The 19774-nt window shown below is 48.5% G+C and overlaps 1 protein-coding gene across 6 annotated transcripts in view; it reads right to left on the reverse strand.

The window, feature by feature from the left end:
• The window catches only part of Anxa6 (annexin A6), a 55110-nt gene that overhangs the window by 11643 nt on the left and 23693 nt on the right, over positions 1-19774 (reverse strand). For all 6 annotated transcript variants that reach the window (NM_024156.2, XM_087574572.1, XM_087574576.1 and 3 more), the window contains 14 exon segments: positions 1533-1586; positions 2135-2214; positions 3821-3911; positions 4003-4116; positions 4336-4430; positions 5848-5929; positions 7964-8042; positions 9490-9548; positions 10960-11082; positions 14052-14110; positions 15650-15745; positions 16081-16174; positions 16753-16809; positions 18857-18936. In NM_024156.2, coding sequence (NP_077070.2) covers positions 1533-1586; positions 2135-2214; positions 3821-3911; positions 4003-4116; positions 4336-4430; positions 5848-5929; positions 7964-8042; positions 9490-9548; positions 10960-11082; positions 14052-14110; positions 15650-15745; positions 16081-16174; positions 16753-16809; positions 18857-18936 — 1163 coding nt within the window.

Consider the following 19774-nt stretch of genomic DNA (forward strand, 5'->3'; position numbering starts at 1 on the left):
CAAGGAAGACTAGGTACCAGGCAGCAGCAGCAGCATTCTCTAGAGACGGTATCAGGGTTCAGGATGGGTGCTGGTAGATCTTAAGATCATCAGCCTTCTACTGCACCATGGTGCTGCTCAGGAATACTAAATAAACACCGTGTGTGTGTGTGTGTGCGTGTGTGTGTGTGTGTGTGTGTGTGTGTGTATGAAATGTGGGCTCAGTAAATGACAGTGGGGTTACTTCATGGCTAGCTCCCATAAATGAACTCAGAGAGAGTTGAAAATACCCTGTTAACTGGGACCCTGAAGCTTCTGACAATGTATTTCAGAACAAGATTAGGCAATGGGACCACAGTTTCTTAAGCAAGGAGCTGTATGGGAGACGATGATGATGCTGGGTCCTAGAGGTAGTGCATAAGCCAGACTAGAGTCAGGCAGAACTGAGTGCCAATCACAAACTCTCCCTGTGAGTGGGTCAAGGCATCTCTCTTCCCCCCAGGAAAAACAATATGGTACATAGAATAGCATTAATACTGGCTGGACACAGAGCAACATTCTAAACTCTGTTAATAGGGTTTGGGAGCTGTCTTTTTCTTCTTGTTCTTTTGGAGACAGGGTCTCAGGGAGTCGAGGCTAGGCTCCTGATCTTCTGGCTTCAGTATCCCCAAATGCTGGGGCATGCCTAACTTTCCAATTTCAGTTTTGCCAGGGTACCCTAGGCACTGCTGAGCTTAGACACTGGTGTTTCAGCCATGTCTGCTGGTAAACCTGGGGTTCAGCAGCTGGGACCCCCCCCAACCCCGAGTCTGAATTTGTTAGTGCTGGGTGCATCTACGCTCATCTCCAGCAGGGGGAGCTCTTGCATCAGAAGGAGACCTGGCTCAGGTCCACGGTGACAGTAGTGAAGACCTCAGTGTAGTGCAGGGAAAACAAAATCGAGGTTGTTGTCCAGCCTCGAAGTGCAGCTTCAGAGAAACGTAAGAAGCAGGGAGGAAGCAGGGCAGCCAGGAGCCCTGGTGATCCCTGTCACTAATCAGCAGTATCTAGTCAACACTGGGCACAGGATACCTGGGACATATCAACATTAGCGACAGCACCAGCCTTTGGGGGCTTGCTAAACTTGGCCAGGCCACTCCACTTAACTCTCTTTGGTCTCGTTTTTGTTTTTGTTTTTTTTTTCTTTTCAGATACAAACCCCAGACATTTAGTTCTCAGGCCTTTTCCCCTCTCCATGGGCAAGATGTGCTGTGTGATTTAGAAATCAGTCACCCTCTCTGACTTCCATTTCTCATTCTAGGCTTTGAGTTTGACCTGGGGTGTGGGGGGTCTGTGATGGGCTTATAGTTCGGAGAATCCCACTATCCAAAGGGATGTGCCAGTGAGGTCTACTCGCCCAACATATTCTGAAAACCCGTGAGGACTCAGTTTGCTTCTGTGAGTGGAGATAGAGGAGGCTGATTTAAGCGTCTGTCACTCAAACTAGCCACATCCCAGACAGGAGGCTGCCCCACCCGACAGCCAGTGCCAGTACAAATGGGCAGGAGTCTCACCTGAGCATCTTCCTGAGCCTGGTCCCGGTTTTCTCCTCCTTCCTCTCGATTCCCCTGTCAGAAGAACATGGAGAAGTCAGTCTCCACACATTCCCCCATGTGTACCCTTCTGTCACCCGTGGGTCTTGGTGAGTCACCTTCCTGCACCCCTTTCATCTTTTGCAACACAGAAAAAAATTCTGGGGAAGGCCATCTGGCCCCCTGGGTTACAGGAACTCAGTAACCACATAGGACAGGGTCAGTCGTGTGGCTTTGTCCTATATGAAGGAGACCTAAAATGTCACAATACTGGCCAACCAAATGGCAGCAAGCCAACTTTGAAAGAGGAACAACAGGCTGGCAGAGGCAAGAGGATCTCTGTGATTTCAAGGATAGCCTGGTCTACAGTGTGAGTTCCAGGACAGTCAGGGATACACAGAGAAACCCTGTCTCAAACAAAACAAAACAAAACAAAACAAAACAAAACAAAACAAAAGAACAACAACAAAAAAGTAACAACTGAGATTTGAGGTTAGACTGGAGGAGGTAAATGAATGGGGGAGGGAGTCCTCTCGTATTATGTGGTTGAATGATCTGGGCCATAGCACGATGAACCCACTCACTGTGGCCAGAGAAATGAGGATCCTTTTGAAGTGGCCAGATGTGTCCGAGCTCAGGGCATCCTCCAGGGACTTGTGATAATCTGAAAGGAAGAAGAATGAGTAGCTTGCAGGCTGGGAGGAAGTGAGAGTGAGATTCACACCGGCGCCAAGGCCACATCTCCAGGAGAGGTGGGGATGAAGGAGTTTGCAGTCAGTTCTTTTTTTTTTTTTTTTTAAGATTTTATTTATTTACTTCGTGTATGTGAATACACTGTTGCTATCTTCAGACACACCAGAAGAGGGTGTTGGATCCCATTACAGATGGTTGTGAGCCACCATGTGGTTGCTGGGAATTGAACTCAGGACCTCTGGAAGAGCAGTCAGTGCTCTTAACCGCTAAGCTATCTCTCCAGCCCCTTGCAGTCAGTTCTTGAGGGCATCCGGCTATCTTTCTGCTGATCTCAGGAGGCATCTGATACTGGTACCAACTCCCTCCCCTGCACCTCCAGACCCCTGCATCAGCTCCCCATCTCCGTCTCCCATTAATCACCCATTTGTTTTGTTGCCCTGTTGAGGACTGAAGCCAGGATCTTGTGCATGCTAGACAGGGATCTAGAGTTACAGCCCCAGCCCTCAACATCTTCCAACAGAACCTCCCTGCCTTCCTTCTCTCTCCCATCCATCTGTCCTTCACAGCAGTCACTGGACCCCAAAATATATCTGGGACCTTACTACTCCCCCTCACCCACTTAAAATGCCTGTTGTCTCAGAGCTCTGCAAGAGGGAAACTGTCCCCAGATCTGACCAGAAACCATGGTGCTTCAGAACGAAAACACAGGACTGCTTGATTAAAGCTTAAGAGGTTCAAGAGAACACTAGTGTAGGGCATAAGTAGGCAGGGAGGCCCTTCTGAGGGAGGATCTGTGCAACTGTTCAGGCCCTGGCCCCATGAAGCCACCCTCCCTCTCATCAGCAGGCTAAATGCTCTCTCTTCTGCCCAAATTCTATCTAAATTGTCTTCTACCACCAAAACTTTGTTCTCTTGGGGCAGTCAACTTTCCCTAGATTCTGGGCTGGGTACACTAGGGGCTTGTTAAGGCCTCATGAAAGGGCCGGGAGACAGCTCAGTCAGTAAGTGCTTGCCACACCAGCATTCAGACCTGAGGTGGATCCTCAGACATACATCATGAAAACACAACAGGAACAGGCATGGCAGGGCACACCTTTAGTCTCAGTGCTTGGGAGGCAGAGGCAGGTGGATCTCCAGATTTGAGGCCAGCCTGGTCTACAAAGAGAAACACTGTCTCAAAACAAAACAAACCGGGGAAACAAAACAATAAAAACAACCAAAAACTAAAACTCAAACCAAAGCAAGATGGACAGGTATGATGGTGTACATCTGCAATCCTAGAGCTGCTGATGAGTGGAGAAGAAATCACTGGGGCTTGGTGGCCAGCCAGCCTTACCACACTGGCAACCCCTAGGCTAGCAAGAGACCCTGTCTTAAAAAGCAAAGTGGGGCCAATGAGATAGCCCAACAGGGAAGGGTGCTCACTGCCAAACCTTGATGACGTTGGTTCGACTCCTGGAACCCATGTGTGGTAGAAGGAGCTGACTCCCACAAGTTGTCCTTTGACCTACACGCACGTGCATGCACACACGAATTATAAGACATAAAATAAGGCCCGGCCACTCTCCCACACTCACCCTCCTTGTAGGCCTCATTGATGGCTCGGATTTCAGCATTGGTCCGGGTGGCCAGGATTTCTATAAGAGCCTTTTCATCTGTGCCGGCTCCCTGGGGAGTCCACACAGAGGACATGTCAGCTCCAGTTCTGACCCCGAGTACCAGTATCCCCCCATCCCGTCCTCTCGTATGTGCACGGTACCTCCATAGCTTTCTTCAGCTGCTTAGCATCGTAATGGGCAGGTGGCATCATGAGCCCCAGGATCAGCCTTGCCAGGTCTCCTGAGATCTCGGACTTCAGGTCGGCCATTAAATCCTGCAAGGGCAGAGTCAAGGTCATGCCAGTCTCACATCTACACAGAACTTGAGTAAGCCAAGGCTAGAACATTCCAAGATGCTACAACCAGGCGTGTGGGGGAGTCTCATTACCACGACGCCCCTGGTGCCCAATCATATAGAGCTGGCAGTGACGGGCTGGGCTTCACTAGGGAAGTGTGACCACGTGAGACCCAGACTAGGGAGGGAGGACCCTTACCCGGCCAAAGTGAGATTTGAAGGTCTGCCGGATCTGCTGCCGCTGGGCGTTGCTGCGCTGTGTGATGATGTCGATGATGGTGGCTTCGTCGGTTCCTGGGTCAGCAAAAGCCACATGCCTTGAAGGAGGTTCTGGGGCTCAGCTTCCTCCCCTCCCCCCATAGCTCCCATCAACCCTCGTCAGGATAAAGGCCTTGGTTGGAGGCCATGTGCTCCTGACCCCGGTGGGCATTGTGCCTGGGGTTACTTGCTTTCTTTGGTCACGCCATTGATTGGATGGGATAAAAGTACAACTGGGAGGGTGGCAGGCACTGGGTGGTGAGCTCCAGGTTGGCAGCTGAGGTGGCAAGCAATGGGTTGGGTATCAGGGACCCTGAGTTCTAGTCTTGGCTCTGGCAATGGCTGCCCACCTAGGGAAGGTTTCTTTTGCTTTTTGGGACTCGGTTTCCACATCTCCAATACCAGTGAGATTGAGTAACTATTAAGGGATCCTTCCAACTGAGCACAACTGGTGTCTGTATTTCCTTTGTCTTCAACTCCCTGTCAGTGGCTTACAGGTCTCTCTAGGCATAGCAGGTTGGCTGAGGGCCTTGGGGCAGCACCCCCTGCCTGTCAGGTGAGTGCCACCAACCTCAGGTCTGACACACGATCTAATTTTTCTTTCTTTCCTTTTCCTTTTTTTCCCTCTCTCTCTCTTTTCTGAGACAGGGTCTCTCGTGTATCCCTGGCTGCCCTGGAACTCGCTCTGTAGACCTGGCTTCTAACCAGAGATCTGCCTGCCTCTGCCTCTGCCTCTGCTCCCACAGTGCTAGGAACAGTGGTGCGTGTCACTAAGGCCTGATGGGATCCAATTCTCAAAGCATTTGTCCCTGTAGTCTCACAGTTAGTTATAGAGATGCTAGGTAGGTATTATTCTCTCGAAGAGAACTCACTGAGACCCAGAAGGAGCAAGACCCCTTGGGAGTTGTGGCTGGGTTTATGGGAGGAAGAAAGACAACAGAACCCAAACCCCCATTCTCTTTCCCAGCAAGGGTGTTCCAAGCACAGGCTCAGTTGGGTGCAGGTAGCTGACCATCATATGGTGGTTCTTTCCATTGTCAGCAAACTCCACCTGGAGGACCCAACCATCGGGGTGGTGTCACCCCAGCAGGGGGCTCTTGGGTCCTCGATGGACCCTATTTTACACACTGGAACTTGTCCAGAGTCACACTGAGTCAACACCCAAGACTTGATGACTAGTACTTTCGTCTACACCAGGGTCCTGCTCAGAGGCTGGGGGATAAACACCTTAGTGTTCAGGAAAGACTCCTTTCAAACTCACTCCAGACCCTCCTCTAGCCTCCCCTCCCACCTGAGATAGAGGAAGCTCCCACAGAGTCCCCTTATCCCACAGAGCCTAGTTGGAGGCTTCACCCCCCCCCACCCCCCAGCCCAGACCCTCTTACTCAGCCCCTTACTGCCAAACCTGCCTGGCTGCAGCCAAGAGGCCTTTTCTGATTCTTGTCACTCTTACCAATTCCCTTCATGGCTTTCCGCAGGGCCTTGGCATCAGCATCGGGGTTGAAATCGTTGGCCGCACGCACGGTACCCTTCAGCTGTGAGAGGGAGGAAGAGGCTCAGCAGGTGAATGGAGACCCGTGGGGAGCCAGGTCCAGACAGGAGCATGCAGAGTGCCAAGGGCTTTCCAGACTGAGTCCCAAGCAGCCTGGGGAAGGAGGCACAGCAGACAAAGCCCACCCAGGGCTGAGAGAGCAGAGAGTCTCAGGCCTGGGGACAGGTGAGTGCTGGACAGGGAAGGGACAGCCTCTGCAATCAGACTTGGCTCTGTCCCAGCTCCTAAGGCTGAACATTCCCCTGGGGCCTCTCAGCCCCACCCACCCTGCCCCAGGGCCCCGATGCCTGGTGTAGCCATGGCTCCCTGTAAGGAGGCCAAAAGACTCAGAAGCAGAAGTGGTTTTTCAGTCCTGACCCAATGACGTCCATGCTGCTCTCTCCATATCTGCCATTTCTTTTTAATTTTGCTTAAGTGAATTTGGGGTTTTGCAGTTATTTTATTCTGTTTGGAGAGAGGGGTCTCACCGTGTCACTCTATCTGGCCTGGGACTCACTATGTGGACCAGGGTAGCCTCAAGCCCAGAGATCTGCCTGCCTCTGCCTCCTTGAATGCTGGGATGAAAGGCCGTCATCATGACCAACCTTTGCTTAAACAACTTTCTTTAGAGTAGTCAGGAGAGGGATGCTTGCCATTCTGAGCAACACCTTCTGATAGATCTATTTTGAAGTGCATTTAAATACTCATAAAAGGCAATAATTTCTTAAAGATTTATTTGTTTATTATATATGCATGGTGTCCTGCCTGAATATATGCCTGTATACCAGAAGAGGGCACAAGGATCCCACTACAGATGGTTGTGAGCCACCATGTATGTGGTTGCTGGGAATTGAACTCAGGACCTCTGGAAGAGCAGTCAGTGCCCTTAACCAGCTGGGCTCGAACTTATTGAGCTCTGTCTGCCTCTGCCTCCTGAGTGCTGGGTTTAAAACCAGGCACCACCGTGCCTAACCTTCTGTATATATTTATATATCCTCTTGTGCTAACAGGTCCCTGACATATAACAGACATTTAAGAAATACTTATCAATTTAAGAAATAGGTGAATCCCCCCCCCCGCCAGCGTTGGCAATTAAATCAAAAGCTATTGAGCTATCTCCCTAGCTTTGCAATAAAAATAATTTTATACTTTATATACTACCACAAGTTAGAAAAAAAATTATCCTATGTCATTAACAGATGATCGTTCATAAAAATGAACGTAATGCCAGCCCCCACTTAAGTTAAAGGTCACCAAATTTAAGAGGCCATGGCTTGCCAAAGGCACTGAACTTTTGGCCAGCTCCCTGGGCTCTCTGTGTAAGAGGGCAGGCACCTCGTGGAGCACAGACGTGGCGACAAGCCCATTTATCCTCACTTATCGGAAAGGCTGGTGGAACTGGGTTTTACTCAACACTGTGGGAGGCGCTTCCATTGGCCAAGCCCAGCTCATTCCTCATATAACCTGAGACCTCCCGCAGTGCCAGCCTTTGCCTTCGAATTTAGGGTAGAATAGAACTTCAGAGCTCAAGAGCCTTAGACCAACCAGGACTGCCACGTCTAACCGCCTCATTTGAAAGGTTCAGGCATAGAGGCCGAGGGGGAAGGTGAGGACCCAGCAGTATCTAGAGTAGTTTGCCAGGAGCCTCTGTGAAACCTTTGGTCCTGTCCTGTGTGGACTCCCCAGGCATGACAGTGCTCAGGAATAAACCCCTGAATCCTGCAGTAACGCAGTAAACAGTAGCAGGGGTGCCCTCTCTGCTCTCAGTGTGCAAAGCCCAGCTGCCAGGCCCAGGATGCAGAGGTCCTCATGGAACCAGTCAGGGCTCACTGGAGGAAGCCTTGTTAGTAGAGAGCAGGCAGAACACTCCCTGGGCTGTTAGAACCAGTGCAGGGATGTGGAAGCTTCAGATGTAAGACGCCTCAGCTCCAGTTGGCCACCAGAGGGCAGCTGGGGGCCAACCAGCACAGCGGAAAGATGCAAGCAGAAGGGGAAGCCAGTGATTAGGAGGTCAAGCAGGAAGTGGGGAGGGTCTGACCTCGACTCGGGACACTGCACTAAGTTCCCACATCTGATAGGCCACCTGTGCTGCCTCCGGGAAGAACTGGCCAGCGGCACTGGAACGGAGGGGTTCGGGAAAGGACGGGAGGGAAGGGAATGTCATCATGGGCTACACCCCACGCTTGAGCACACTCTTATGCTGAATACACACATACAGTAGCCAACACACACACACCACACACACACACACACACACACACACACACACACACACACACACACACTCCAAACAGGGTGAGACATCAACACACATTCTAACATAAAGACAAACAGGAACACTTGGTAAGGCAACAATGTGCACCCCAATTCGTGTACCGTAACACATACCCCACCACCACCACACACCTGTCTGGCTTTGTTTCTTCTGTACCATGAGTTTGTCTGAGGACCTTCTACTGCTATGATTCTTTTTTTTTTTTTAAAGGATTTATTTATTTATGAGTACACTGTCGCTGTCCTCAGACACACCAGAAGCATTGGATCCCATTACAGATGGTTGTGAGCCACCATGTGGTTGTTGGGATTTGAACTCAGGACCTCTGGAAGAGCAGTCAGTGCTCTTAACCTCTGAGCCATCTCTCCAGCTCCTAGTGCTATGATTCTTGTCTTCTGTTAAGCTCCCTCCAATCTATGCAGGGCTTTCCCTAGCAGCCTTGTTGGTCCAGGACCAAGAAAGACAGTCCCTCAACCTCTCCTTTGTTCCTTACAGCATGGGTGACTCCTGTCCAAATCCCGTTTCAAATAAGACAAGGGCGGGATATGGCTGCTTCATTCTTTTACCACTTTTTGCAAGGCCACCTGGACATGTGAGAGGCCAGTGTGTGTGGTGAGATTTCTGGCCTCTGGCAGTAAGCGTAGTCAATGGGAAGCTCTTTTGTCCCTTCTTTAACTGGCCTTTGAGCCCTGGAGAAGGGAGTCTAAGAACCTGCAATGTCCTCTGTATAAATTTGGCTGTGTCATGGCATAGTCACCTAGTTTAATATTCCCGGAAGGGTCCCTGTATCTCACCTGCCACCTCCTTTCTTTCCCAAGCTCTCCACAGAACGGCATGGCAGTCACGGGGAGGAGTGGGCCAATTCTCATCCTTAGGCTTTCTTAGAGATAAGTTTTCCAGACTTCTCCTGGCTCCTTCCCCTTTCAATTTTTGAGACAGGGTCTCACGACTCAGTTCTGGCTAGTCTGGGATTTGTTAGGTGGACCAGTCTGGACTCACAGAAATCTGCTTGGCTCTGGTGTGTGCCACCATGCCCAGCTTAAGTACCCTGAACTCTAGTCCCTAGTCCAACTTCCAAGTTCACAGAGTAAAGAGTTCCACACACAGTAGCCACACTTGCTCAGACACACAGTCCCCGAGAGCAGAGATTGGAATACCGAGGGCCGCTTCCCCCCATCCGGCATTCCAGCCTCGAAGGAGACCCAGGCTCATGCAATCCACTCGTCCACTGGGACAGACACCAGAAGAGTCAGGCCGTCTTTCCATCCTGGGGCCCGGAAGCCACTTACTCATCGTCCCCTCCACATAGCTTCAGCAAAGCCTTCTTGTATTCACCAGAGGTATCATTCTAGGGAAAGAGAGGAGAAAAGAGGACCTCAGCCATAGCCATGGCTCTTCTTGGATAAGAAGGGGAGGCAGAGCTCTTACACCAGCCCCACCCCCTCTTCTACTGACTGCAGTGGCTCAGGCCCCCAACAGTGCATTGCTGGTTGCGATCCAGCAACCAGCTCTCTGGGAAAGACAGGAAGGAACAAATCTCTGGTATGTGTTGATTGCCACCTTTCCTGTGGAGAAATAATCCCCAATGACAATTGCTGTCGTGCTGACTTCGTTGGGCATGGAATTCTGAGATGCTTGACATTTTCCCATGGCCCCGACATCCCACTCTCCCAGGTACAGCAAGCACGTCCAAGGGAACCATTTCCCGGAAGTACAGTTCCACGAACGGACCCACGGGAAAATGCTCAAAATCAAACACGTATTTGATCAAGCTGGGTGTTAATAGAGATGGCTTATCCCTTGAGGCTTTGGAATAGACCTCGAAATACAACGGCCATGAGAAGTTCCCAGGTAAAGACCCCGTGCAGCTGCATCTTTGCTTGTTCTAGATTTTTCCCCACGGAAGGCTCAGTGCATGACACCCATAGAAAAAAATCCTCTTTGAATACCATCCGTGAGTACAAACTAGATTTTTCCCCTTTAGCTTATAAAACAATTATATCTGATGTCTCTTGGCAAGGCCTCATGGGATGGCCACCTCTGAGACAGGCTCTGGGGTTCTCTAACACTCATTTGTGTTCTTCGATGAACATCTCTGCAGACTGTGGATACCCACTGCCCTAGAGACAGCATCCTGACCATTAAATCTATTTGCAAGACCTGCGGGATCCAGCCATGCCTTCCTTTTCACGTCCTTTATTTATTTATTTATTTATTTATTTATTTATTTATTTATTTATTTATTTATTTATTTTGGTTTTCTAAGACAGGGGTTCTCTGTGTAGCTCTGATCGTCCTTTATTTACTTTGTCAGTCTGTCTGCCTGTCTGTCTTTCTGTCTGTCTGTCCAGCTGCCTATCAATTCATCTATCTATCCTTATGAGTGTTTGCACGCATATATTTATACTTGCCATGTGTTTACAGTGCCTGAGGAGGCTGGAAGAGGGCATTAGATTTCTTAGACCTGGAATTACAGATAGTTGTGAGCCCTCATGTGGGTGCCGGGAACTGAACCTGGGTCCTCTGCTAGAACAACCAGTGCTCTTTGACAGCTGAGCCCTCACTCCAGACTCCGTGCCTTCCTTTGTCACCAGCTCCCCCTGATGCTTGAACTTCTTTGAAAAGGCACTATAGTAAGAGCTCTTCGAATGCCAAGACCCACATGCTGCTGTATAGAGGCTTCCAAGACCTGGGTGGAGGTGGAAGGTCTCTTCTCTATCCCCACCGCTCCCTCCACCTCTCCCCCCAATCCTGCTCACCTTGATCATGCTGTAGAGTGACTTCTCATACTTGGTCCGGAAGATCTCCCGGATGTCAAGCATATCCAGTTCGCTCCTGGAGACCATGATACGGATCAGAGTGTTGTCTCGAGTCCCCAGGCCCTGGAAGACATCAAGGCATGAGGGACAGTGTTTGGAGTGAGGTTTTGGTGACAAGAGACACTAGCATGCACAGAAGTAATATTTTTATAATAAAATATTCAAGCTAGGAACAAAGAAGGCAGATGGTGACTTTCACTTTGAAGATCTGTTGTGTCCTGTCTTGTAATATCCAGGTCTTTCTCCTTGATACATTGTTTTCATACTTGACTGATCTCATCTTCCCTAAGCAGTTCAACCTCACTACAGCACAGGAACACAGGGAACTCTGCCTGGGGACAGCCCGAGCCCCTGGATCTCTTGTAGCAAATGTTCATTTACATTGATGTGCTTTGGAAATGCCACAGGTGCTTGTGTCACATGAATGAACGCCTGGGAGATGTCACCATGTCATCTAGAGGGAAGCCAGCCACCTGGTCCCAACAATCACCATTATGATTGTGGAAAATTTACTGGAGGGTGCCAAAGGCTCTTCTAAACTGGCCTGAGGTGCAGAGGAATATTCATGCTTATTTGGGCAGTGGTGGGACATGCTCTTAACCCGGCCAGCAGGAGGCAGAGACAGGCAGGTTGCTGAGTTAGAGGCCAGCCTGGTCTTCAGAGTGAGTTCCAGGACAGCCAAGGCTACACATAGAAACTCTGTCTTAAAAAAAAAATTAAGATATATTTTTATTTTTATTTCTGAATCTACCTGTATATATGCCATATGTGTGCAGGTGACTGCAGAAGCTAGAAAGTGCATGAGATCCTTTGGGTTAGAGTTACAGGTAGTTGTGAGCTGTCTGACGTAGGTGCTGGGAACTGAACTTGGGTCCTCTGGGAGAATAGCAAGTGCTCTTAACCACTGTGCCATCTCTCCAGCTCATAAAACTTATTTTTCATACTTTTTAAAAAAGATTTATTTATTTAATGTATATGAGTACATGTACACCTGCATGCCAGGAGAGGCTATCAGAACTCATCATAGATGGTTGTAAGCCACCATGTGGATGCTGGGAATTGAACTCAGAACCTCTAGAAAGGCAGCTGGTACTCTTAACCACTGAGCCAACTCTCCAGTCCATAAAACTCTTTTTTAGAATTACATTTATTTATTTGTGAGGACGGGTGTGCACAAACCACAGAAGACAACCTTCGGCAATGTTCTCACCTCCCACCAGGAAGGTCCCAAGGACTCAACTAAAGTTATTGGCCGTGGCAGCAAGCACCTTTACCTGCTAGGCCAGTGTTGTGCTTTTGTGACAAGCTTAAGGATGATCTTGAACAACTGATCTCCTGCCCCACCCCACCATCCCAGGCTGTGGGATCACAAATGTGCACCTACTTTCTGCTTTTTTTTTTTTAAAGATTTTATTCATTTATTATATGTAAGTACACTGTAGCTGTCTTCAGACACACCAGAGGAGGGCATCAGATCTCATTACAGATGGTTGTGAGCCACCATGTGGTTGCTGGGACTTGAACTCAGGACCTCTGGAAGAGCAGTCGGTGCTCTTAACCACTGAGCCATTTCTCCAGCCCTACTTTCTGCTTTATTATTTTCTTTTTTTCTTTCTTTTTCACAGATTTATTTATTTATCATATATAAGTACACTGTCTTCAGACACACTAGAAAAAGGCCTCAGCTCTTATTACAGATGGTTGTGAGCCACCATGTGGCTGCTGGGATTTGAACTCAGGACCTCTGGAAGAGCAGTCGGTGCTCTTAAACACTGAGTCATCTCTCCAGTCCTAATTACTCTTTTCTTAAAACTCTGAGCTGCCAACCCAAAGGAGGTGGATTGGGAGCAGGCCAACACTAAACCCTCTGATTGGTCATAAAGGTGGGGCACATGAGCATTTGACAGGGTGTGTGGCCAGGCAGCATCCAGGGTGTGTGGAGCTCACCCAAGACATGGGGCATCCTCCCCAGGTTATCTCAGAAAGGCTCTGTCCTGGTTAGTTTTACTATCAACACAGACTAGAATCACCTGTGAAGGGAATCTCACTCAAGGACTGTTTAGATCAGATTGGCAGATCGAATTGGGCATATCTGGTGGTTATTACCTTAAAAAAATATTGTCTTTTTTCTTATATGTGTGAGTGTTTTGCCTGCATGTATGTCTGTGTCCCACAGGCATACCCAATGCCCATGGAGGCTGAAGAGTGCATCTGATCCCCTAGAACTTGAATTACAGATAGAGTGCGTTGCCATGTGGATGCTAGGAATCAAACCCTAGGAATCAGGCCCTCTGGGAGAACAGTGCTCTTAACCACAGTGGAAGGATTATGTCAATTGCTGATTGATGCAGGAGAGCCCAGCCCACTGTGAGAGGCACCATCTCCTATGCGGGTGGTGTCGGGCTATTTAAGAAAGCTGGTCATGGGCTGGAGAGATGGCTCAGCGGTTAAGAGCACCCGACTGCTCTTCCAGCGGTCCTGAGTTCAATTCCCAGCAACCACATGGTGGCTCACAACCATCTGTAAAGAGATCTGATGCCCTCTTCTGGTGTATCTGAAGACAGCTACAGTGTACTTATATATAATAAATGAGTTTAAAAAAAAAAAGCACTGGAGTCACAGTTTAAAAAAAAAAAAGAAAAGAAAAGAAAGCTGGTCATGAACCCGTGAGTCAGCAAGCAGGATCCTCCATGATTTCTGCTTCGGTTTCTGCCCTAACTTTCCTCAGTGATGGACTGTGTTGTACATGTATAAGCCAAAAAATTCTTTCATCCCCCAAGTTGCTTTCTGGTGGTCTCCTCTTCCTCCTCCTCTTCCTCTTCTTCCTTTTCTTCCTCTTCCCTTTCTTCTTTCTTCTTCTTCCTCCTCCTTTTTCTTCTGCTTCTTCCTCTTCTTGTCTTTTATATTATTTTCCGCCACCCTCATCCCCACAGCAACAAATATCAGACCAGGACAGGCTCTAAATCCCAGCAGTCCTGAGGGTGTGGGCAGAAGCTCCCCTCAACCTCATTCCCACTAACCTCACTACTCACCTTCATGGCTTTGAACAGCCTTTCAGCAAAATACTCCGGGGTACTTCGGATGCACTTCACTGGGGAAAAGGAGGGGAAAGGGAGAGGAGGGAGAATTATCCCCATTGCCTCAGAAAGGGGAAGGCATGACCAACCAGGGTTAGCTCACTAGCTCCCTTCCTCCCTCCCTTTCTAGCCCTGGGTGTGCTGGGAAGTGCTTTACAACTGCGATCTATCCCACGTCCTTTCATTACTTTTTATTGTGAAAGAGTATTTGCCAAATTGCCCAGACTAGCTTCAAATTCACCTCCATAGCCCAGGTAGGCCCATGAGTGTGCTATCAGTCATTCCTAACTATTAGAGACCTCCAAGTTCAAAGGCAGGAAGAATCCTGGCTTCTAATGGCCCTCGGCATCAGAGTACCTCTAACTTTAAATTCCAGGGGGTGAGAGAGAGGAATGCGTGTGTGTCTATGTGTATATATAATATAATATATATATGATATATAATATACACATATATATGTGAATGAGAGTGTATGTAAATGTGTATATATTATATATAAAATACATATAATATATGAAAGAGTATATGTATTTTATATATAAAAATATATGTTAATTATATGAATGAGAGTGTATATGTATGTGTATATATTATATATAAAACATATTTTATATATAATATGAATGAGATAGTATGTGTATGTATATATATTATATATAAAATACATATATATAATATATATGAATGAGAGAAAGAGAAAGGGGGGAAAGCAAAGGAAAAGAAACAAAAAGAAAAAAAAAGCAGGAAAACAGGACTGGGAATGTTGTATGTCTCAATGGTAGAGAATGTTTGCCTAGAATGCATAAGGTCCTTAGCGTCAAATAAGTCAGGCATGGTGGCAAACACACACACACACACACACACACACACACACACGTGCAAATACAGACGTAGAAAGGTAAACAGCTACCCTCAGCTGACCTCATAATTCAAGGCCAGCCAGGGCTAAATGAGACCATGAATCAAAAATAAAACAAAAGACAACCAACTTTCAACCCAGACTCTTAAAACACCAGCCTGGCCAAGAACTCCAGTGAGTCCAGCCATCCCTCCTGTCATCTGATAGATGAGGAAACCAAGGCCCAGCTAGGCTGAGTAACTTGCTCCAGCAAGCAGGACATTAGGGAGAGTCTCTGGGTTTGAATCAGCTCCTGGCTTCTCTTACAATCAAGGTAACCCTGACCCATTACTAAGCCATTCCTTGATAAGGGGCTTAGCCTCCACGAAGCCCAGCTTCTTCATCTGCTAAGAGGAGATGAGGGTGGTGCTGGACCCTGCCGTCTAAAGACAGCATGGTGCCTGGCAAAGACCCTCCAAGGCCTTTAATGATCATTATCCCAACCTGAGGTGGGATTTTTCTACCCTTGTCACACAGGACAAGGACACCAGTGTCTAAGGCTGAGTTCCTTCCCATTCCCAGTCTCAGTTACACTGCTCAATCAAGCCTCCTCCACCATTTTCTCTAACTCCCCACCATGGAAATTCCTTTCATTCCTTATCCTTTCACTTCCAGGGTGCCATCCCAGACTCCTTTGCGGGCCCCTAGTACATACCCACGGCCAGCATCAGCTTCTCAAAGTCTCCAGACAGCTCCCCTCTGATACTGGCTTCGATGGGCTTCCCTGTGGTCTTCAGGTACTCATCAAACACTGAGGGGGACAGACAGACAGACGTGACATTTAACAGTGTTGGCATAATGACAACAAAAGAACAAGAGACCTTTGAAGGGGATGGCACAATAGCCAAGAATCAAACGCTAACAGGAGGCTGAGGCTGGCACTTTGGTGCCATGGCTGGGAGGTGACACAATTATGTCGTGTGTGTGCTATGCAAGATTCTATCTCGAGACAGGTCTAGTACTGTTGTGCTAAGCAACTACATAACCCACAACAGGGCTAGCATTTGGAGATGAAATGGTTCCTGTGCACCACCAGCAAAAGGAAAAGAGAAAAGGGTTCTCAGAGTCACCTGGGGAGGAACTCACCCAATCGTAGGTGCTGTTTGCTACGGTTTCCCAAGATATAGATGAACTGGGCCTCATCTGTTCCCCATTTCAATTCCCCTGCCTCATACAGGTCCTGAGAAGGAAGAAGTGAGTAAGACTGAGAGAAAGAACAAACCTGAGGACACTGGCTAGGCCACCCAGAGCAGCTGTCTGATCCTGAACTGTCCTGTTACTAGTGTCCTCTTGACCTTTTTACATTCCCATCTTCCTTTCTGTGGAAGCTCCCACTGAATTTTTATTGCCCAGATTTGACATTCCCCTTTCTACCAATAAATCCCGTCATCTGTGAGACGAATGCTCTTTCTTTCTCTCCCTTTCCAAAGCTCCCATGGTTCCCTCTTTCTGTGTATGTTATGTGTGTGTGTGTGGGGGGGGGCGTTGTTCCCCAGGAACTGTCTACCTTGGTTTTGCCCCAAATCATTTATCACCATTTCCCCCTCCCCCAAATACTTGCTAACTTAACACACTGCATACCTCCTTTGAAAGAAACCTAAGTCTTTTTTCTGACAAAGTCCTATAAAAGTTACACAGTGATTCAGGTATTTCTAGGGCTTGATACAAAAGACCTCACCCCTACCCCAGCCCAAGGCCCCGACCTACACCTCCCTCCCATAAGGTTCCTGGCTGGAGACCTCCACCAGCAACATTTACCTGGACATCCTGCTGGACCAAGTCCTCACTCACAACATCGTCATTCTCCCGGGTTCCCTGGATGGAGAGACAGAGGAATGTGTATTTCCAATGTGTGAAGCCAGGGGGAGACCAGGGAGTGTGACTGAATCAGGAGAAATGCTTTTGTAGAGAGTTGTAGGGAGTTCTTCTCTGACCAAATAGGAGTCCTGGGAATGACCAGGGTCCTTCTGGTACCCCCATCCCAGGGCAGCAAACAAAAGCGTTACACTTTAAAGACAGAATTCTAAATTGCAAGGTCACACAATAATACCCAAGGAGTAAAGGGTGGTACTTGGCTAGCCTTGGCTAGCCCAGAACTCACTACACAGACCAGGTTGGCTCAGAACTTACAGATCCTTCTGCCTCTACCTCTCAAGAGCTGGAATTCTAGGCATATACCGTGATCAGCCTAGAAGTGCACATCGGGATGCTAATATAGGGTCTCCCATTCCCCTGAACCCAAGAATTTACCCATGAGGATATGGGACTTGGAGCCTAAGATCTGACTCCCAAGCTGTGAAATACCAATCGTCCTGATTCTTTTACTGCACTGCCTAGGCCCTGGGCCCCATCCAGCAGAGGTAGCTTAGCATCAGGAAAGTGCTGGAAGGGATGAACTAGCCATCCTGGGCTTTACTCCCACCAACACCAGGTCTGCAGCTGGCCTCTTCCTCTGATACCGTATGTTTTGGGTCTCAAAACCCTCAACTCTCTTGGGGACTGTGGCAGAGCCAGCGTGCCATGTCACTGTTACTTTTGAGATGTGGAAACAACATCCCTGACTCCAAGATGCAGGGCAGGAATCTGCTTCAAAAGCTTCAAAGTGGGGAGGCAAACATCACGCTCCCTGAATCCTATACTCCCTGGCTGGGTAGCATGGAGTGTAGGCCGTTATGGAGACAGGAGGCGGCAAACTGGAGGAAAACAGTGTTCAGTGGGGGAAGAGAATGGCAAGAGCGGCAAGGGACACAGAAGTCGTCTGACTCATGTGCATAGCTTCAGACAGTTTGCACCTTGGAGCTGAATTTCAGTCACAACGCTTGCCCACTTGGTGCCTGTGGTCACAGACTTCCATAGGCTCAAGCAGACAGAGGACAGAGTAGGTCAGGCACAGAGAGCAGCATGCTCTCTGTCTGTTGCAGGCGTGCTATAACAAAAAGTTTCTACAAACCAAAAGAATCCAGAAACCTGGCTTTTGAGTAGACTCTTTCCACTTCTGAATATTAATAATTAACATCAAGCTGCTCCTTGCCTTAAGATTCACATAGTCACACATGTATGATAATAGCTGTATGTGCATGAGTGCAGGTGAATGCAGAGATCAGAAGAGGGTGTTGTGTCAGATCCCCTGAAGTTGGAGTTCCAGGGCATTGGGAACCAAACCCAGGTCCTTTGGAAGAGCAGCAAGCACTCTTAGCTACCGAGCCATCTTTACTGTTTGGTGTTTTGAGTTCCCTTCCTGAGTTCATCTTCTTGTCTCTACCACACACCATCATGTCTGGCTGTTTTAATATAGAAAAATGAAAGAAAAAAACAATCCAACATGGCGAGCCAGAGCCAGTCATGGTGGCATTATTCATAGCCTCTTCAGAGACCCTTGGGTGTGTCAGAGGATCAGAACTTGGCTGGGGGTGGGCAGGGCAGCCAGGTCCCTGTGTATGCCTGAAGAATCGGCCACAGAAAGTAAGCAGGGTGCATGTGGATGGGGAAGGAGGTGTGGGTGAGGCATTTGAGTCTCTGTACAGCACAAGCTTGTGTAAAGCACGGTATTGGCACAAAGAGCCCGGGGTTGAGGGTGGTCTCTCAGGCTCTAGAGGATGAAACACAGGGGTTGGGGATTTAGCTCAGTGGTAGAGCGCTTGCCTAGCAAGCACAAGGCCCTGGGTTCGGTCCCCAGGTCCGAAAAAAAAAAAAAAAAAGAGGATGAAACACATGTGGACAGGAAGTGAAGGAGGCACAGCCTACAGGTGGCCTTTACATCCTGCAGCCCTCCTAGCCACCTCTTTGAGAAGCAGTGAAAGCAGCCCGTGGCCCACATGGGGAAGAGCTGCAGAAAAGGACCTTGGACTGCACACAGACCTACCTGGAGCAGTACCACCAGCATCTTCTGGAAGTGGCCTGAAGTGTCTCCAATGATGTCAGACTCCAGGTCTCTCTCATAGGCTGTGGAAGGAACATAGGGACTCTAGTCTCACTCCCCCAAACCTTCAGGATCCAGAACAGGTCTTTTGCCCAGCCCCACTTTGTACCATTACTATGGTTATAAACCCCAATCCAATCTACATGACTGCCACAGCAAGATCCAAATGTCTTTTCACAGCTGCGTGCGGGGGCTGTGACACTATGAAGTAGACATTATCTCTGTCCCTTTGTATCATCTTACTGTATCATCACCATCACCTGGACAGAGGGTTCTTCTACTCACAGTGACAAAGCAACTGTCATAAAGTTCATTTCTGACTGCAATACTCCTGACTTGTCACTGGACTCTAACATCACCTCTCTTTTGCTGTAAAGTCCTCCCTGATGCTAACCTCCCCTCTATGTCTCCAGCCTCCTCTGGACCACCTACCTCACTTCCACATAGGGGTTTTTATATTGCTGTTTCCTCTGCTAGAAGAAGGGTCACCTATCACCAAATTCTCCTTACCACAAACTCCTCACTTCCTCCTCGGACAGGTTATCTCTGACATAGGTCCTTTCTTGGGAAAGTCTGGCTCTGGTTCACTTCCTTTGTAAAATCTGACCACTGTGTGTCATCGCTATTTTCCTCTGAGCTCATCATTATTTTACGAGCCCAGTTCCAGCTGGCAGAGGCTATGTTGTTTTTATCTCCTGAGAACCTACATACTGTCCAGCACAGAACAGTTACTTATTGCATGGATGGACAGAAGGACTGTGGGTAGACAGAGGGATGGATATGGATGAGTGGATGGGTAGATGAGTGGGTGAACAGATGGACAGGAAGATAGATGGGTGTTGGATGGATGGATGGCAGATA

Source organism: Rattus norvegicus, chromosome 10 (assembly GCF_021556685.1).
Source record: "Rattus norvegicus strain SHRSP/BbbUtx chromosome 10, alternate assembly SHRSP_T2T, whole genome shotgun sequence".
In the NCBI taxonomy this organism is placed as follows: Eukaryota; Metazoa; Chordata; class Mammalia; order Rodentia; family Muridae; genus Rattus; species Rattus norvegicus.